Source organism: Chelonia mydas, chromosome 10 (assembly GCF_015237465.2).
Source record: "Chelonia mydas isolate rCheMyd1 chromosome 10, rCheMyd1.pri.v2, whole genome shotgun sequence".
NCBI lineage: Eukaryota > Metazoa > Chordata > Testudines > Cheloniidae > Chelonia > Chelonia mydas.
The window spans coordinates 27,259,305-27,281,177 of NC_051250.2; the positions used below are offsets into that span (position 1 = coordinate 27,259,305).

At 39.3% G+C, this 21,873-nt stretch overlaps 1 protein-coding gene across 34 annotated transcripts in view; it reads right to left on the reverse strand.

The window, feature by feature from the left end:
• RBFOX1 (RNA binding fox-1 homolog 1) overlaps positions 1 to 21,873 on the reverse strand; it is a 2,389,987-nt gene that overhangs the window by 373,526 nt on the left and 1,994,588 nt on the right. For 2 of the 34 annotated variants that reach the window (XM_037911704.2, XM_037911697.2), the window contains exon 1: positions 12,052 to 12,849. The exons of 31 other annotated variants lie outside the window; for them this stretch is intronic. In XM_037911704.2, the coding sequence (XP_037767632.1) occupies positions 12,052 to 12,138 (87 nt within the window). In that variant the 5' untranslated portion in view covers positions 12,139 to 12,849. Of the gene's footprint in view, positions 1 to 12,051; positions 12,851 to 21,873 lie in introns of those variants that run through there. One more of the 34 variants, XM_037911705.2, reaches the window with a different exon arrangement.

The window sequence follows — 21,873 nt, forward strand, 5'->3', positions numbered from 1 at the left end:
ATGGAGAAGGAAAAACATATTATGCAAGTTTGGATAAATGTATACCTGGGTACGTGTAATGTTAAATAACATTGACTGGAGGAAAGCTAATGATTATGTCGTGTGAAAAGGTATAAAAACTGAGTGAACATGGGCCCAAGTCAGAGAATACCAGATCAGAGCCTGTGACAACCATTGTGAAGGGGACGAGAGCCTCCCAGTATTCCTGGAACTCAGTAACTTGGGTCCCCTACCTGTTCCAGCACATCTATTTTTATTATCTATCATAGCTTCTGTCAAGGTTCCTCCCCCACTCTGAACTCTAGGGTACAGATGTGGGGATCTGCATGAAAAACCTCCTAAGCTTATCTTTACCAGCTTAGGTCAAAACTTCCCCAAGGTACAAAATATTCCACCCTTTGTCCTTGGATTGGCCGCTACCACCACCAAACAAATACTAGTTACTGGGGAAGAGCTGTTTGGACACGTCTTTCCCCCCAAAATACTTCCCACAACCTTGCACCCCACTTTCTGGACAAGGTTTGGTAAAAAGCCTCACCAATTTGCCTAGGTGACTACAGACCCAGACCCTTGGATCCTAAGAACAATGAACAATCCTCCCAACACTTGCACCCCCCCTTTCCTGGGAAATATTGGATAAAAAGCCTCACCAATTTGCATAGGTGACCACAGACCCAAACCCTTGGATCTGAGAACAATGAAAAAGCATTCAGTTTTCTTACAAGAAGACTTTTAATAAAAATAGAAGTAATTAGAAATAAGAAATCCCCCCTGTAAAATCAGGATGGTAGATACCTTACAGGGTAATTAGATTCAAAACATAGAGAACCCCTCTAGGCAAAACCTTAAGTTACAAAAAAGATACACAGACAGAAATAGTTATTCTATTCAGCACAATTCTTTTCTCAGCCATTTAAAGAAATCATAATCTAACACGTACCAAGCTAGATTACTTACTAAAAGTTCTAAGACTCCATTCCTGGTCTATCCCCGGCAAAGACAGAATATAGACAGACACACAGACCCTTTGTTTCTCTCCCTCCTCCCAGCTTTTGAAAGTATCTTGTCTCCTCATTGGTCATTTTGGTCAGGTGCCAGCGAGGTTACGTTTAGCTTCTTAACCCTTTACAGGTGAGAGGAGCTTTCCCCTGGCCAGGAGGGATTTCAAAGGGGTTTACCCTTCCCTTTATTTTTATGACAGCTTCTTATCTCATATATAATATGAATAAGTGGCAATGATTTTGTCTGAATTTATAAAAAGTTGAAAATTAATTAAGCCTAAATTAGGTGAACGCATGACTTAGTTTCCAACCTTAAACTTTACACCTCACTTCTACACTTCTAAGTTCACAATGAAAAGCAAAATGCAAGTTCCAAGTATATTCCATTATTCACGTTCCAAGTTCCAATATTAAAAATAACTCAGCAGTGATAATTGGGCAGGTACCAAGGCTGAAGACTATTTTGTCCAGCATATATAGGAGATTTTAGTCTTGTCAGTGGAGTCGAAATAAGTCAATTATTAAGTACAAGTCCACTCAACCCACAGAATTATCTAATGCAGGGAAAATGGCAAGAATGGAATAAGGTAAAGAAGATGCACAACAGACATCTATTAGTACTCAAATCAAGGTATAGCTAAGAAAAAAAAAGAAAAATGGTATGAAAGAATGTTATTTCCAGAAACACTCACCAAAACCTCAAGTCAAAACAAGAAAATCCACATTGATAATATAATTTATTTCCAAGGATAGCTGGAATATGTTAACAATCTCAAACACAGGGACAGCCAAAAGAGCTGCTATTTTGGGGGGTTCAGTCTGAACTTGCAATTTGTCATCCATAGTTAGTTGTGAGCACAAATGCTAATAATTGACACCTGCAAGTACTTTACTGCACTAACAAAACTGGACAATGGGTTGAGTATACACTTTGATGTATTTTCAAGAAAACAAACAAAATAATCCATCATCTGCTTTAACTCTTAAAATATCTCATGGATGTAGAAGGAGCAGAACACATGTCAAGATTTCAGGAATGGCAAACTGAGACCAGAGGGAGAACAGGAGGAATATCTATAAAGTATATTCACTATCAACAAATTATCTTACACATACCTTTAGTTCTCATCCATCAGAATATGTTCCAGTACTCCTTGGTCCTAAATACCGATGATATTAATTGCAGTACTAAGAATCATAAACTTTGCAAATGAGAAAGTAAAAGGAACTATATTTCAGCAATGCAACTGCTGAATGAGACCCCAGCAATGCCACTGTTCAAGGGTACACACACTGAGGTTCAAAGTTGCCTCTTTAAATCAAAGCAAAATAAAAGAAACTTCCTAAACCTACAGGAAAACCAAGCAGACATGATTCATGTTTATTAGCCTTTTTGATATATACATTGCTGTTCTGAGGTAGTTTTGAAAAGGGCATGATTGAAACATACCCAGGATATCCTTGTGATAAGCTATTCTCCACCCAGACTATTCCAAATTTTATGAAGTCGTGTGTTATAAAAACAGACAAGCATGGTATCTGTAAAGATATATGTCCTAGTTCTTTAAGTATATAGCAAGAAACCAGGCAGAAGTGCTGCTTGGGAAGGTTCTAGGCCAAAGCAAGCGAGAGAGAGATAACAGCTTCTTTTCCTTATTCTAGTAAAGTTCCTTATTCAGTGTTCTGTAATTCCTTACAACTGTCACATAACATGAAAAGAAAATGCCAGCATTCAGCCTTCCACCAAATGGCCTTAGTCAAAGGAGAACTTAATCAGATTCTGAACCACAATAAAATTCCACATGGAGTGGCGAAGTACAGGTCAGCTCATTAATTTATGCAATGGGGATGAAGCTGAAAATGTTCATAAATCATTTGCTGTCATGGAGGCAGAAGACAAGAATCTCTATTACAACTTTCTTATAAAATCTGAACAACACTGCACTCCAGAAAAGGAATGAAATACACAAATGGGTGTGCTGGTACCAAAGGGTACAGGGTCCTGTAAACCACATGCAAGTCTTTATGAAGGCCCACTGAACAAATACAGAGTTGTGACCATTAAGATTATTAATGCATACACAGCCCGTAGAATTTCACTTTCATTGTGGCACCATGGCACTAAGACAAAGGGCAATATAAGCATTCAAAGGTGTACTTTATTTAATCTTCTTTCATTCTGAAAGGTTTATTAAGTCAGCTTCATAGTTTCTAAATCATACCAGGACCCTGGAGAATCTGAAAGATCGACGGGGCTCACTGACAAGGTACCATCCACCACTAGGGACTTCCCAGGTACATAATCCACATTGGGTTTAAATCCAACTCTAGCATCTAAAAAACAGCTTGTCTAGGACTGTATTGTTCATTAATGAAGCTTGTGGTCTGTCACTGAAATTATTGAGACCCTGAAAATATTATTTTAATCTCTCTCATGCTCATATGCATCCCCCTGAATCAATTATAAGTGTAACAACAGCACAGCAAATATTTGGTGAAATTGTTATTCCATTACTCACATTGAAAAGTATCTTACTACAAAAGCAGCCACACTAACTTCAGTGGAACTACTTATGATTTAAAGTGCTATTCAATTAATTTCAGTATGAGTAAGGAGTGCACAATTTGGCCCACTGAAATTATCATCCAAACCTGGATATCACTCCTTGCTTGGGCTATTTCCAATATTTCTTTTGTTTAGCATATATGGTACCAATATTGTTCTCTCTAACTATTTTTTGAATATACCTCCATGTTGGACTATGTATTGAAGTGTGGTTATACTCTGAAAAGTGTGTAGTAATGGAACTAATTTATCCTAATCAGCAGATTTTATCCCTATGTGTCTGCTTACTTTAGTGACAAAATACTTTATTTTACTTAAGATTCTTGTAAGCCTTGCAGAGCCAGTCCAGCTATGGGAGAGGGAGTTGGATTCTATATCTAACACATACCAACACTGTTGTGGACTATGTTTCAGTTGCACAAACAAATTCTGCTGTTCAACTACACATGTGCAGCCTTACTGAAAGCAATAGACTTGCAACTCCTGGCATAATCTGACTCACAGAATCTTTATTTTTTGGTGATGTATGAAACAGAAAGTACATGGCTTGATTTTCATATTCCAGCCCCAGTTTGCCAGGCTAGCATTTAGCCGAGAAAAAGAACATACAACTATTTTTGCACATAAACTGAACAAATCTGATACAGAATCACTCTCAGACAACACACATGGAAACCCACTAGGCCATTTGTAGTCACTTTTCAGCGTTGATCAATGCTTTTATGGGTTTTTAAAAATATATAGGGCTAGCCTGGCAGAAAATACAAATTGTCTAGAAAGGTAACCTTTGGATAAATTTCCACATGAAGCTTCCAATAACCTAAATCTTAAAAGTTCCCTTTTGCTTTTGGATAAATAAATATAAACCAGATTGTGCTCATGGATGTTTAGATTTCTTCCTTTACTCAACTTAAAAAAAAGAAACAAAAATCTCAACACTGCAGGAGATACAGTCGTAAGGACCCAAACTTACCTGGCTCTTGTCATATCAAAGCACTGTGTTGACATATGGCATCTGACATATAAGCTGGTGACTCTAGTTACATATCATGCTGTTTAAAAACTGCCTGTCACCGACATCCTACATGAGATCAGGAGTGGGGAAAAAATACCATATCTGTTAGGTGGCACATACATTTTTTTGCCACTTTGTCAAGCCTATAAAAGGCCTCCTGGCTAAGATGCAATAGAGAAAAAACTTGACAAAATATCAAGTAAAGTAGGACCTCCTGACTCACTAGAATTCTGTGCACCCGAATGATTTCTGAAACGGAGGATAACTAGAGAAAGATTTGCAGGCCAGTAAACTACCTTTTCCCTTGTTGGAATGTTACCATCTAGACTGGTCTCAACAAGAAGGTCACTTGATCAGTGCCAAAAACACATTTATGTCAAAAATGTACATTCGTCAAGTAGCTTACTATTTCTACTTTTTGTGGGAGAAAATACAGAAGCAGCTTGGGAAAAAGCCCACGTTCCTACAGTAACAATAATAGAACACATACCTTTCAAGCTGTCTACAGCCTCTGGAGTAACTGACAGGTTTGATGAGAATGTGTGTTGCTTACACTGCTTGATCCATGTTTTAAAGGGGAAAAAACCACTTCAACGAGGCTTTGACATTGATAACTGAAAAGAACTTATTGTAAACAAAGTCATACGGACCATGTCACCATCATCATCATCCTTCTTCTTCCTCTTGCTCTTTCGTTTCCTCCTACAAGCGCACACAGTACACAAGGGAGAGAAACCTTTTGACACTCAGTCTAAGCAAGTGAACAAAATATAAACATACCCACTGGAAAATAGATAGCAAAGAAACAGTCAGATCAAAAGAGACAGCAGCAGCAAAACATGTTAGCCCTCCACTCACAGGACCAATGGAATATAAAGTATGGATAATAGAAGACTCCTGTCACCTGCAAAGTTAGAACAGCAGTATCAAGCCAGAAATAATCTGCATCTAAGGAAAACCCTTTATTTTGCTGGGGTTTACAGAGGCTGATATAGCCAGTTCAAATAAAAATTATTCATCTGTACCTAACTACATAGTCATCTACAAGTGAGCAAAACGAATCCATAAAACTGCAGGTGGCACTTTAACCAGTAGAAAGGCTCCAAGACTACATGGGAAAATTTTTAGCACTTCCTTTTCAAGACCATGAATCATATAAAGTTTCCAAAATAAATGAATCCTTTTCACCTTACTATGATGTAGGCTAAAGCAGAATAATTTACCAATAGTACATTTTTAAACACAGACTGCTTGCAACTAGAGATTATTTCAATATCTTGATGCTGGTAATTTACCACACTTATGTGAAATTTTTCTGAGTGATATCACTGTTACTATTTAGGTGTGCAACACCAAGACTGTGATAGGTACTTTGCAGAATGTTATGAAGACAGGTTGTGAAGAAGTTTGCACAACAGCTGTTCACATTATTCCTGACTCTACACAGTTATCTCAAGTTTTCTATGAAAAATTCATCCAGCTCAACTGAAAACTAAAATAAAATAGAAATGTTTTCAGATTATCTCCCTTCCAGTTGTCAGTCACTAATTTAAGTCACAATCAGAGAAGCTCAACATTTTTTGAAAATCAGATGGGTCAGTTAATGCCGATACACAAAGGAGCACCTTGACAGTTGTGTGCACTTTGGACGCAACTAATCATTACCCATAATTTATGGTATTAGTACATCTATAACTTTAGGATAACAACATCACTAGGTAAGGATAGCTGCCCAATAAATCACCACATGAACATCAATAGCAGACCTGCCCCCTGTACCTCCAAAAAACAAACAAAACCCTGTAAAAATGGTGAAAAGGAGCCAAGATTTAGATTTCACACTACTGAGCGCTGTGGTAATAAGCTTCAGCTTGAAACCCACAAAACTAGCCTTTCCTTGCACCTGTGCCAATTTATTTAAAAAAGTTCTTGCTAATATAGCATGCCTGAAGTGATCAAAATGACAGATGGCTGCTGCAGAAACAAATACGTTTTGGAGTACTGATCTTAATCAGAAAAGACTGACAGTGTCTCTTTAATCTTTTAATTAAAAAAGTACTTTTCATATAAAATAGAAGAGGATTTCTGTCTAGCATTTTCAAGTGCTTTCTTTCATTTAAAAAGTCCAAGTAATTTTAACTTTAATAACTTTTTGTCCTAATAATATGAAGAAGTCACTTTCTGATGCTCTACGAACATGGGAGCTGAGCCTTCCAACCAGGCCAGGCAATAAATAATAAAGCACTCAGCATTATAATGTCAGGTGTTAAGTTTGCATATTTTAAATAATTAATAATAATCCTGCCATATAATATTTCTAGAGTGATTGCACACATTTAGAGTACTTAAAATAATAAAAGAGACCATTTACAGACATTTTCCCAGATGTCCTGCGAAACATATTTTTAGATGTATAACAGGCTTTTATCTTCCCCTCTGCCCCTCCAAAACACGTATTTTATACACTACATTTCAGTTTTTAAATTCCCATGTTTTACATTTTGCTGTTTATAATATTGGAGATAACCGCAAGTATGCTGTTCAAGGCTAATTCATACAATCTGTGCTATTGAGGTATTGTAGTGGCACATACCCAGGGTTAAGTCAGTACATAAATAGCCATGATCCTGCAACTGGATCCACACAGGCAGACCTTTGTGGCCTTAAGTCAGTGGAGCTCTGTGTGGACAAAGGTTCCCCCATCTGGATACAATTACAGGACTGGAACAGCAGCCCAGTGCAGGGCAAGATGTCTCCTACTAGACTGGCACCCCATGCTACATGGTACTTTTTGCCTCAACTGTCAGGAACAGTGGGATTGCTCTTGTGAACTAGACTTACTGCACACAGCATATGTGGTTGCTGGACTGTGGTGCCCCCTTTGCACCTGGTGGGAACCTAATTGTGTTAGCCATGCAAATCTGTTAGTGCATCTTGAGTGCCAAGTCAGTATAACATATCTCCTCCCACATCATGCACAGTGCTGCTTATGCAGATTTGTACTTTCATGCAACCCTTTCCCCGACAAATCTCACAATGAAAAATTAAATTCGTTTGTTTTCAGGATTTTTTTCATAGAAGGTTTTATAATGTTCGAAGTTAATTCTGAACATGTAATTTACTTACAGACTAGAAATAACTTTCCAAATATCAAATTCAATATATGATATGATACATAGAGTCTCCAGAGACGTCTCAACAACCTCTGACAGGTACAAGAAAGGAGAAGCAGTAGGTAAGGTAAACCAAGTGTTCCTCCTTCACAGATGCCCAGATTCCCAGCCCTTGCATTCAGCAGTGTAGTCTTTCTACAGAGGCTAACTCAATATAACTGGGACCTAGTCAGCCTTTGAAACAAATAATTAGTCTGTGTTCAAGCATCACTTTGACAACTATTGTTTGCAGAAATTATCAAAATAACTTTTGATCCATAATTTCACTTACTACAGGATATTCCCCCACAAAAAATATTTTGTCAACCTACATTTAAGGTGGCTTACGTGAATTCCCTGTCAATGCAATCATTAAAAATCAAAGAAGTCATTAGATAAGGCAACACTGAATGTCTGCACCAACCTCAGATCACAGACTTTACCACCTAAACATCATAAAGTCAAATGCACTAACAAAATTCTCCTCCTCACCTTCACTTCCGGCACACAACCACACAAAATGTGCATATCCCATCCCTCAAAATCTAACTCAAATGCACAACCTCAGTTCTAAGCTCAGTAAAATGAAGATAAATATTTACATATATGCACAATAAAACTTTATATAAGGTGGTATTTCTGCACATACCCCACTCCACCCCATCCCCTGCATCCCTTGTTTCCTGGCTCCCCACCACCTGGCCATGTTTCAGGACTTAACAATGGGAACATGCCAGAAACAAAGACGGGGAGGTGGGGTTATGTTTGCAGGCAAACGTACCTTCCCTGCAGTCAAGAGGGGAGGAGCCTTGAACAGACTATCGGGGATAAACTGTGCCCGGGGTGGGTGGGGGGCAGACACAAGAGCTCAGGCATGGCTGGGGCATGGTTCCACTTTGGCTCCACCTCCTTCCCATTGGCTCACGATAAAGGAAAAGACTAGCTGGTCAGCTCTGGTAGTCCACCCCCATTTAAACTCCCCCAGGCTATTCAAAAGACTCTGCTCCACTGGTGGTCTTTTTGCCCTTGGGGAAAAAAGGGAGACTGAAGTCTTCATGGACTGAGGTCCTCCCTTGGTAATCTGTACTCCCCCCATGATGGGGGTGGGAGGTGGGTAGAGAAGATTCAGGAGTGAGCTGAGTCCCGGGGATGGGCCTAGGTGGGTCTACCCTAAGTTACTGATTGTCTGGTGGGAGACCTGAACACCACCCAGAATGATATGGGGGGAGGGGTTGGAGGAAGGAGAACATAACACCCCCTCACTCTTAAACAAATAAATAAAATTGTAGCCTGTCACTTAAAATCCACCCCACATGTGTGTCAATCATTTGCCTGCATTTCCTGATCAAATTGTTTGTCAGCAAATTGTTTGCTGCTCCGTTGTGGAAATAGCTTTTCCATCTGGCAAAGCTTAACATGGCAGAAGTGGGGAGAGGCAGGATGTACAGATGGATTTTATGTAGCTGCAGTTGTGGTACCAATGTAGAAGAATGTCTGCGGGCTGTGGAGCAAATCATTGGCGCACCAAAGAATGGAAGTTCTCTGTGAAGATCCATGCTCTGTTTGTCCATGATGAGAAGTAAAACTACTAAGATGAACAACTCAAAGTAACCATTTGTAATTTTTTGGCTCATATGGCCGTATGTCTGGTTGTTCTATAGGTGGCAGACCTCTCTCTACAGTTTTAAGTTTTGACTGTTGAGACTAATGTTAGAGGAATCCCTCCCCAGAAGTGTGTTAGAGTTTCTACAGAAATGTTAAAAAGGAATGAAATGATATATTTTTGTATTCTACAAACAAGGCTCTAAAGAGTGCCAAAATTACCTGGAAAACTCAAGATCCTCTTAAAATTAGCCACATTTGAGAATTTTTCATGTTCAAGGCCCCAATCCTGCAGGGGGTCCTCCCATGTGAATACAGTTAGAGGATCAGGGTCTAATCAAGGCATTTAAATGCTGCTTTAGTTAAAAACCCAACACAAACCCAACATTAAGGCAAAAGTCCCAGGATGCCTCTATAATCTTAGATTAACCTACTTGCTTTTCTCTTCTTTTACTAATTGAAAGAAATAAAGGTGTCATAATAATTAAAAAAAAGAAATTTGCTTTCCTTACAAGTTTTGAATATTATACAATCAACATTTTCTTGATAGGAAGGAAGAAATATGCCACATTCTATTTACCAACCTTTGGGTTATTTATATATATATATATATATATATATATATATATGCTGGTCTACTTTCAGAGAGAGAGAAAAAATAGAAATCACCAACCTAAGTATTTTTTCTTAAGTAACACCTGTGTCATTATCCAGTGCACTGCTCCCAGATGTAAACATTTTAATATCATATGTTGGCTCAGTGTACCAGAAATACAGCTAATCTCTTTCTCAGCACAAGCTTTTAGGACAGTCAGGACCAGGTTGCATCCACTATGCTTGTGAATTGCATACTAAATAGTTTGCTTTTAATAATTACAGTTATCAAGTATAGGATTTGGGAGGAAGGAGAGGGATGAGAAGAGTCCACATACTGAAGATGTGTCTGCTGTATCTGAAAACATAATTATCTATTGCTTCCTAGAACAATTTATTGGGTTTTACAACTACCCAAAAGGTGCTAATGGTGCTAAAGGTGCTAATACCAACAGCAGCTCTGGATTATTCTAAAAAAAAAAAAAAAAAAAAAAAAAGGCATCCCAAATTTTCAAAGGACCCTTACTTCTAATCTATCTGCTTAGATAATGCGCCCATAGTGGCATTTTGTAATGACAGCATCTTTCCAACAAATCAATAGTTATTTAATTCCCAACAAGCTCTCGAGTCCATTAAACCTGATTACATTCACCCATTTCAGTTGGGTGCAGTTATTTTTCCTACTCCGGCACTTAATCTATAATAGGAACTTATGAGAACTTTCAAAAGCAATTTCAGCATCAATCAGCATAGAGTGAAAGGCACAATTTGCTTGTAATTATTTATTGGACAGGATAGCAGAAGGTCTGACTGAGCTCTGGCGTCCGACCTTCACCCCCAAATTCTAAATGGATATGAAGGCCTGCTTGACGCTTCCAATTCTGTTATTGTGTCCGACTGCATAAAAAGTATCTTTAGCTTGCATGTGCCAGAAAGCATATGTAGTTTTCAATATTGATAATGGCCAGTCTTGAGTGGATCAATACATTTCTGCTTCATACATGTGTGTCTGATATTGAGTGAAATCTTAAATGAAGGAGACAACTAGCAATCCTGGATTAGTGAATGGTCATTCAATTTGGAATAATCTGGCATTTTGTTGCTTCCCCTCTCTCCCCCCACGCCACAGCCAACCTATTATAACAAACAAGGGAGGCAATCAAAGTTGCAAACAAATTTGTCTCACCAAGTTTTTATTCTACTGACACTGTAATACACTACATTGCACTTCTCTTAACTCCATTTCTTGTTCTTGTTAATGAATAATGACCTAATTATTGCCATATATGGGATGCACAAAACTTGTAAATTTTATTATATTTTGGCCATGCTATTTTGAATATTTTAAAGACTCCTCATTTTTTTAATACCATAAGTAAAGGGATACGTTTTCCTTAATAAACATCTTCAAGACAAACCTTTGCAAAATCCTAACTATATCTAGCAGTAGAAAACTTATGTGCTTTAGAAGTAAAAAATGAAGAAACAACTTCCCCTTCCCTCAAAACCAAAACGAAACAGACTCAAAAAAATCCCACAATAGCCAGTTAACTTCTAAAACACAGAACTTTCCTATGGAACCAGATTCTTACTATTTTTCAAATTCAAAAAGGCAGATTTGATCTATAAAGATAATATTTTTTCACACCAAGAAAAACCCCTCTTATTAAAACACAGACATTAATGTGAAGCATAATATATGAATTAATGCATATTTAATGCTTCTCATATTTGCTTTGCTAAAGCACTTAACTGAACCACATCATGATAAGTTACTTTGTCTCATGGTCTGCCATGGGAATGCTGAGTCCCTCAGAAAGCTAGAATGGATAGCAAATCCTCTGCCCTGTGGTCAACCTCATGAAGCAAAGGCATGAATGTTAAACAGCAGTCAGATCAATACAAGCAAATATAGCTCAACTACACCATTTATTCAGCCATGAGAGATGTCAATACACAGATTAGGGTGATCCATCTTTTTGATTTCCTACTGTCTTCTCACTGACTACATGAGGGCTTTTGCCTGTATTAAAAGTGTTTGCTTTCTCAACCATAAAAATTCCAATTATTACTCTAAGTGCACTAGAGTTAAGTTGCTTGTTGGAAGCGGCCTAGCATTACCTGAACAAGTCCAGCGAAGTATGAGGCTGCTGGCAGAATCATGGGCACCGCGTATGGATGTAGCAAAACTCCTTGAGACGACAACATGGTTTAAGTGATTGTTATTACTCCCACTAATGCTAAACACATCAATTGAAAGTTAGGGAAAAATCTATATCCCAACTTCTTCCAAACTCAGAGCTAGAACTAAATAACTTCTTTCAGGGCCAAAGCCCACATCAGCTGTAAAAAAAAAAAAAAAAATACAGTAAAACAAATTGATGTCAGCAACTCCTAATGTTAAAATTTTCTTCAGAGACAACAGATAGCAAGAGAACAGCTGCAAAGCTAAGTCTACTAAAAGGGAAGGTGCTATTTTGAGAGCAGCTTAAATAACATGACTAACCAACTACTCTTCATTAATTTAGATTTTTAAAAGAAATACACATGCCAAGATCCTCCAAGTTGTTCCTGTGATGCCAATACCAATGATGACTATTATAGAAGCTAGTCTTTTAGAAATCATGCTGCTATTTATATATATATATAAAGAATTAGAATAAGAATTTAAAATTTAGTCTTATGCTACTTTTCCACAGTCTTTATTTTGCTTGATTGCCTTTTGTCTATTTTGAGTATTTCTCAGTAGTTAAATAATTTGTATTGTAATGTTGCCTCTATTCATTGTTCAATGGTCTAGTATAGTCTTTTCCAAGCATTTACAATGTATTGTTTTGTTGCATTTATCACTCAGTGTTTTAAAAGTGAACTATCATTTCACAGAATTTTGCATTCCTTCTCCTATTAAACCTATGTCCTCCCTGTAAGAGAAATAAAACATAGTCTATGCTGCCGTAACCCAAACAAAATGGCCTTATTTAATGTACTCTCTATTTCTATCTCTATCTAAGCAGTTTCATTTGAGATCAAACAAACTTGAAAGAAACAGTTTTCCAAAGTGTAGTAGTCATTAGGATCTTTGTTCAAATATACAGCCTATAATGTGCCTTCACTTGCAAATATGATTAATGATATGGATTAAAAATTAGGCTTTTTTCTTCACTACAGAATTACTTAGGTGCTTAAAACTTCCTTTTACAAGTTAAAAATATCATTTCATCCAGTCTCTGAACAGCCAGGACGCTTCACACCACTAATTCCAGTTATTTGATTTTGCTGCATAATTACTTTTCTAGATAACTAACTGCAGACAAGATTTGATGTGATATTCAATTATTTAATGTCACATTTTGGCCATATTGAAAGATTTTCAGTAATTGACTCTCATGTATCAAAGCAGCCATATTACATGATTTAGAAATCTCCCCACAGCAGCTGCATGGTGACCTCTGTTACTACTGGCCTTACACCATTTCTAACTTTAGATACTGCATTGTGACCTTCTATGCTATTTTTTTTTTTAATGCGAGAGAGAGAGAGAGAGGGAGATTGCCAGTGAGGACACAGCAATCATCACATGATAGAATAATGTTTACCCATCTCTGTCTTCTGTTCATAGAGAGCTCCACTTTTCTGTTGGGGATAATACTGCTTACATTAGTTATCTAAATATGCGAGGCTATTAATCATATCCCATGTTCTTCTTATTATTAATAAGTTACAGAACTCTCTACAATCTAATTATCAGGCATACACCAGGCTGACACATGGGGCTTATTGCTTAAAGTTTTTCATCAACTCTGTTACAAAGCCCCTTATTAACCTTAATACAGAAATACATAAACAAAGGCCAAATAGCAGAATGTGCATTGCAGCCAAACTCCTTTAAAATTATTTAATTTATTATAGAATATGTTTTGGTTTGATTTACAAACATTTGTTTGGTCTAAACAGTGCAAAGACCAGCCTATATTTAAAGAGATATTGGAAACCATGTGCTGGATCTGACATGGGGCTCCTCCAGTCTCTCCTGCTAAAGCTGTTCCACTATGGATAAATACGCTGGGACAGAGAGAGGGAGAGACCACCACTCTGTAGTTCAGCAATTATAGCAACCACCTGGAGAGCAGGAGACATGGAGTCAAGTCCCCCTGCCCCAACCATTCTTCCTTTATTGAGCCACAGTGGAACAGCTTCCACAGTAGAGACTGAAGGAGCCCCACGTCAGAATATCCTATAGCTCAGTGGTTAGAGATCTTTTTGAGAGGTGGGAGAAGCCTGTTCAAATCCTCCCTCCCTGCCAGGGACAGAGGAATTGAACCTGGGTCTCCCACATCTCAGGCAAGTATTCTAACCACTAGGCTAAGTTATATGGGGTGGGTACTACCACAACACTTTTGAATGGGGGCAGATCAGTTAGGTAACTGAACACCCATTTCCCCCGGGTTAAGGTTTGTGAATTGCTCTGGAGCATAGGTGGGAGATAGGCATCCAGATGCCTAGAGTGAGCAACAGTGTGCATGTCCAGAGGCAGAAACTTAGGTGCCTAGTGAATGTTTACATTGAAAAGCGTAGGTGCCAAGCGCGATTAGGTACCTGCGGGGTTTGGTGTGAGTTTAGCGGATTGCAGTGGGGATTTAGGCACCTAAACAAGGGATTTACATGCCTAAGAAGCTTTGTGGATTCAACCCTATCTCTTGGTCATTTTTGTTTCAGCACGTAAGCAATACGGAGACTTGAGAATAATGAAAATACTGAAGTGTCACAGTTGTCTTAAAAGCATTTTCCAGTCACTGCTTTGCAATTGTGGAATATATACAAAAGACTGTGAAAATGAATGGTAGTTAACAGTTTTAATGAAAGGATGCTTTTCTTGCCTCATTATAACAACATGCCTCTAAATGCTAAGTAGTATGACAATTTAAATCCGAGTTCTGGCTGTCTGGTTGTGCCCTTTTGGGGCTATCCCGTGTGCACCAGCTAGCTCCCAGTTCACACAAACCTCTGTGAATCAAAAGCACAGAAATATACACAGCCCTATTCACATCATCTTCCTGTGCTAGATTCTGATCTCATGCCACAACTCCACTGGCTTCAACAGTTTACACCAACATAACTGATATCAGAATAAAGTCCCAGAAAAGCTTTGATTTGTTACAAGTTTTTCAGACATCTTTTAGCCTTATTTTTATTCCCACTTTGGAAGAATATTCTGATAACCTAGAGCTTGATCCGGTAAGGTGCCTGGCCCCAATCATGCAGAATGTTTAAGTATGTTAATATTCCATTTGCTTCAAAGGGATCATCTCATGCTTAAAGTTAAGGATGCACAAAGTCAACACTTTGGCTGGATCGGGGCCAAAATGCTCAGCACTCAGAAAGATTAATTCTCTATTGAGGGCATGGATGGTAACAAATTTTCCTCCAGCCTCCCCTTGCAGCCTTAGTGCCTGTAACAAAGTTCGGGTGGGTGGGTGGGAGGGACAGGGAGCTAAGCTATTTCAAACCAACCCTTCAGTTTTAATTGTCAAGGTGTTTTCTTTTAGAAAAATATTACAATGCTGATATAAAAACAACAACAACAAACAAACCACCTTCAATATGCTAACTGAAGGGATGGTTTGTTTCAGCTACCTGTTCCCTAGCCCAAACCTACTAGTTTTTGTGAAAAGAAAAGGAGGACTTGTGGCACCTTAGGGACTAACAAATTTATTTGAGCATAAGCTGAGCTGTAGCTCACGAAAGCTTATGCTCAAATAAATTTGTTAGTCTCTAAGGTGCCACAAGTCCTCCTTTTCTTTTTGAGCATACAGACTAACATGGCTGCTACTCTGAAACCTAGTTTTTGTGAAAACTCTTAAGTTTTCATTAAGAATTCCCAAGGACCTAGTGGAAACTGAGGAATGACTCCTCCCCTTTAAAAATGAGAATAAAAGAAAAGCAAAAATGAAAATAAATTGATATGTAACAAATACGCTCCTTTTTCTTTCACCAGGAACTATCTTTTTTTATAGCTACTGCTAAAAGAAAACTATTTTTGTAAAGTATATATGCTCCAGGGTGCATTGCTTAATTTTAAAAAAATGGCACTACAATTTAAGCATTCAGCTACATTAGGATGTATATTCCTGGGTGACATCACCTGAATTGCAGCCCAGATACTCACAAATGCACACCCTCTTTCAGTTCATTGTTAAACAAACACTCATGGCTTTTCCTATCAAGTAAACAACACATCATTTGACTTAATTCATGTCGGGGATTCAAAATATCCACTCTGCAGATGAATTGAGCAATCAATCAGACTTCCAAAAACTGGCCAAGTAACCAGACAACAGGCTTGCCTCTTTGCCTCCTACGGTTGTGTCAGCTACTACAGACATGAAATGATCTAGCTCAGGTTCCGCTGCTTCCATACTCAAAGCAATCATCTGAAATCAAACTGAGAGAAATAAACTACAGAATATGTCTGTGAATTGGGCAACACGTTGTTACAGATCATGAAACGAAGAGGGTGAGGAAAGGGTCAGGGTGTTTATCTTAAATCGATATAGTCCCTAAGTGAGACTTTAAATAAGGATGGGGCGGGGTGGGCTGGAGGGTGGAGGAAGGGACAAAAGTTTTTTAGGCAAAAGTAGAGGCCTATTTTTATTACAGTTTAAGATAAGCAGGCTTGAGAATTACGCCCCAAACCACTCTGCCGGGGCATTCAAGGAAGATCCCGGCAATGAAGGCCTCAGCCAACCAATGGTGCACACTCTTAGCACAGACTCAGAAGGCAAAGATCTATCCAGTCCACCCCCTTACCAATGCAGGATTGCTCTTTACTTTAAATTTCCTAGTTCCTCATCCTGCCTAGTTTCAAATGTCCCCAATTAAGTCTTTTCAAACTCATCCCCTGAGACACTATACCTGAGCTAAATACTTAATACTATACTGAAGTTCCTCCACACAATATTAAGCCTAAATTTTCCATCTTAGTTTCACCCTAACTATGAATATTAGAATAAACATTTCTGTTATCTGCTTAGTGTATACACCCTATTTGTAGCCTATGATCACACTCCCATTGGTCAAGCTATATTTCACTCATTTAATCTTTCCTAATAGATAAAGCCCTCCCAACTAAAGATCATCTTTCTTATTCTTCCCTGAACTCCCCACAGGTTGACCCTGTAATATGTCAGTACTCTGGTAATGGGATGTCCAGAACTAAGTGTAGCACCTAATTGTTTATCAACGCTATTTTACAGTCTCTTGGCCAGTTTTCGGTTCTTCACTCAGTTCTGTTCCCAGCCATTAGGCTAACAAAATGTTAGATGCAGAATCGTACCCATTTTATAAGACAGGGAGTGTGAGTTGCCATTGACCACTCCTTGCTGATGTAAGCAGGCTCAGAGGCTGCCTGGAGAATTATTAGGCACAGCCATTAAACAAAAAGTCAGCAGATGGTGGACTTCTCCACACTTCAGTTTTTCTACCAGTGTTATGTCACATGATGGCTGCCACTTGCATCACAACACTGGTTTCCCACGACCTTATTCCTCACCTGTCACCTCAGTTCCTGGAAAGAAACTGTCAGAGATCAGCAAAAAGGAGTACGTGTGGCACCTTAGAGACTAACAAATGTATTTGAGCATAAGCTTTCATGGGCTACAGCCCACTTCATGGGATGCATAGAATGGAACATATAGTAAGAAGATATTTATACAGACAGAGAACATGAAAAGGTGGAAGTACCCATACCAACTGTAAGAGGCTAATTCATTAAGAGGAGCTATTATCAGCAGGGGAAAAAAACTTCTGAAGTGATAATCAAGATGGCCCATTTCGGACCCTTGATAGGAAGGTGTGAGGATATTTAACAGGGGGAAATAGATTCAATTAGTGTAATGACCGAGCCATTCCCAGTCTCTGTTCAAACCTAAGTTAATGGTATCTAGTTTGCATATTAATTCAAATTCAGCAGCTTCTTCTTGGGGTCTGTTTTTGAAGCTTTTCTGTTGCAAAATCGCCACCTTTAAGTCTGTCACTGAGTGATTAGAGAGGTGGAAGTGTTCTCCTACTGGTTTTTGAATGTTATGATTCCTGATGTCAGATGTGTGTCCGTTTATTCTTTTGTGTAGAGACTGTCCAGTTTGGCCAATGTACATGGCAGAGGAGCATTGCTGGCACATTGCTGTCAGAGATCAGAGGCTGGAAACACTGCCCAATAAATGGAAAGCCCTGCAGCTGCTCAAGCTTGGTTTCCTTTCTCACAGCTTCAAGTATCCAGTATCAAGTCTGGGGTTAAAGGGCAAACCACACCAACAGCCAGCTCCCAACTCCACTACCTCTATCACAGTTAATAATGGGGCTGAGGCACAACAAAGAACCCTTTATGGGTATGTCTACGCAGCAAAGAAAAATCTGTTGCTGGGCTGTGCCAGCCAACTTGGGCTTGCGGGGCTCTGGCTGAGGGACTGTTTCATAGATGTATCGACTTTCAGGCTTGGGATGGAGCCTGGGCTTTAGGATCCTGTGAGGTGGGAGGGTCCCAGAGCTTTGTCTCCAGCCCAAGCCCAGAAGTTGACACAGCAATGAAACAGCCCCATAGCCCAAGTCCCATGAGCCCGAGTTGGCTGGCACAGGCCAGCTGTGGGTTTTTCTGTGCTGTGTTGACATACCCTAAATGACTACAACCACCACAGGCTCACATTTGGCCACATCACATATTCCAAAGCCTGTGCCACACCAGCCTGTGCCAGAAGTCTAGTTCATCCAGACCAAGAAAATGAGTTTACACAGGTTGGTTTAGGGCCCTAGCTATGCCCAGCATGTAGGATAGGGATGAGCCTCAGGGCTTACGTCTGTGTGGGCCTGTCTTTCCTCCCAAGTGTATGGAACATGTGTGGGGTACAGCATATTTGGTAGTACCATGCGTTTGTGCTAAAAAAACCATTTCCCTTTGAAAGTGACTTCTGATCATATAATTGCTGGGAGACACCTTAGAAATTAGCTAAGGCTCAAAATTAATGATTGCTAGTTCCTTTCAGCATACGGACAGTGGTCTCCCCATCCCCATTGCTGAATCAGGTATGTACCAATGCTGGAAAGGGAGAAGGAGTTCCCACTACAGAGGAAAGAGTTGCTCGATTTTTTTAAAGGATGGCAAATCTGGTGATTTTAAGATTTTAAGTGTTCTAGTCCGATTGGTTTAATGGTTTTATGGGAGTTGGAGGAAGATTATCCTCAGCAAAAAGCCAGGAAATATATTTGGAAGGGCTTTTGGAGTGGTTTTAGGAGACCATAGAAAAGGTCCTAATATTCACATTCAGGGCAAGTTAGTTCCTTTGGGATGATGTTCTGATATTGTTAGAATAATATCTCACCAAATTCTGACTGATGATTGCATTACCAACCGCTTTCTCCTATTTCCCCTGCCCTAGCTGAGGGTCTCACATGTAAGCACTGTCCCTTAGGAAACATTTGTACCTAAAGCAACAATGATAAATGATCCAGTTGACCTCCAGGTGTCTTCTGTATTGCCAGTCCTTTGACCAGCTCGCAGCCCTAAATCCCAAAAATGGAATTGTGTTCACTCTGTATCTTTTCCTAGTGTACCCTGAAGACGTTGATCTGCTTAGTTTTACCATAAAAGGGACATGTTGTTATGACATGGAAATGCTCATATTACTAGCTCAACACTTTAGCTTCAGAGGACTTCAGTTCCTACTTAGATCATAACTGAAGACACACACTTTTCATCTACAGCCCTTTACCACAGTAATTTACTCCTTTACTGAGTCATAAACCTCTATTCACCTACATAAGCCTTGATATTTGGAGGACTTTCCAGATCTCAGATCAGAGGCTGGGCTTCCTCTTCACTCCCAGTAAAAGGACCTGTCATCATCCTTACATATCCAGGCACGGAGCTCGACACTGTGACCTGAGTCTTGAAAAGACAGACAGGCAGAGAATCCCCTTGGCCTTCCTACTTGTGCATGCAGAATAGAAGCACTCAAATTAACCATTTGCCTGCCTCTTTAGGATACCAGAGGTAAGCTCATGTAAATCTATCTGCCTGCCACCTACACCATCTTCACTGACAAAAACAAGGCAATATGGACTTTGGGGCTTCACTAATTTAATGGCTCAGACACTGGAAGGTGTCAAACAAGGAAGGTGACCTGGACATTAGGCTATGCGAGAAATCACACAGAATATTCATTTTTCAAAATCCTTCTCTTCCCTCCCATTTTGGTGGCTCTCTCTCCCTTTAGAAATGTCAGATACTTGAAGTGGTTCCAAAGCTTATGGTAACACAAGACCAGCTTTAAGAAATCAGCTCCTAAGAAGGCTTGTGCTGGTTAGGAAGCCTGTGGCTTTCAACATTTCTATTTGTTAAAGGAGGTCCCTTGCTCATGGGCTGTTGACCTGTACCACACAGAGCAGTCCATTGCAGTGCTGAAGGAAACAAGTATTGCTTGGTCTACCAAGACCTCCTATCTGGTTTCTATTGCCTTATGCACACAAAAGGTATTTCTTGTCCTGACCCCGTGACCCTAATAGCCCTTTTGTACTAACTGGCAAAGGGCACACCCAACACTTTGCCAGAATATTTAGCCAAACAGCATCTTGTAAGGTCTCGTGAAAACTGGTAACACACTGGTTATGCATATCATTGTGTGGTGTACATATGGGTTGTTCGTAAAAAAATTATGTATGGGTACTGGAAATATGTTCTTAAAATAGGTTTTTAGCGGTTAAGGATACAAAGTCTGCCCGAGACAAAGGAATGTTGTTTTGCCTGTGTCTCCAATACAAGTTGAGCAATGGTGAGGTGGACAGACTGGTGTGGAAGAGAGCTGGCAAACCGGCAAAATTCACTCTCGCTGACACAGTGGGGTAACACAGTGGCTTATGGTTCTGGGCTGCCCTGAGGAGAGCGTTAAAAACCCACATAGGTTATTTATGGTAGGGAGCATAATTAGACTCGGAATGATTAAATTTTTGTCAGTAAATATCATTAAACATACACAAACTAATGAAAAAAATATTTCCATTGATAATAATTAAAATTTACAGACAGGAAAAGTAAGAAAAATGCTGCCTGTGAACTTAGAGTTTGATTTAAGTATATTTACTTTGTATATTTTGACTTGATGTTGACTGTTTATGTTTGAACAGTTATAAAGCTTGAACATTAAATAATTATCTGACGTACCTTGTTGCCTCACCCCTCCCCATAATTTTCTGCTACTTTGAAAGCTTCAATTGATAAAAAAAATTAAAATGCTTAAAAATAAACGTAGATAATATCTGACTAAGACCTTGTCTACACTAAAGCAAAAAGTCAATCTAAGCTACGCAATTTGATTTACGTGAATAGCATAACTCAAATCCTTGTAGCTTAGATCTACTTACCACGGGGTCCACACTATGTGATGTCAACGGGAGACGCTCTCCCATCGACTCCCCTTACTCTTCTTGATCAGGTGGAGTACAGGAGTCAACAGGAGAGCAATTGGTGGTCGATTTAGCAGGTCTTCACTAGACCCGCTAAATCGACCGCTGATTCATTGATCGCTGCAGCGTCAATCCTCCAGTAAGTGTAGACAAGCCCTAAATCATCAAAATAAAAATTGAATTCTGCCATGCTTATGTATAATGTAGGAATGGGCTACATCACTTGCACTTATGAGAGAGCAACACCACTCTGGCTTCCTACCCTTTTTGTGAAGGACCAGGGTTACTTGACCAAAACTATATATATTTGTTATCTGCTGCTCCTAGTATACCGTATCTCCTCTTCAGTGCTGCCTTCTATACTGCTCTGGTGGGGACGATCCAGGTCCCATGTGAAGTCCATATTAGCATCCTCCACTATGGAGACCTGTGCCTGTGACCTAAGACTTTTGACCTTTACCTGTGTTTCTCCTAAACAAATCAGAGGTGCTT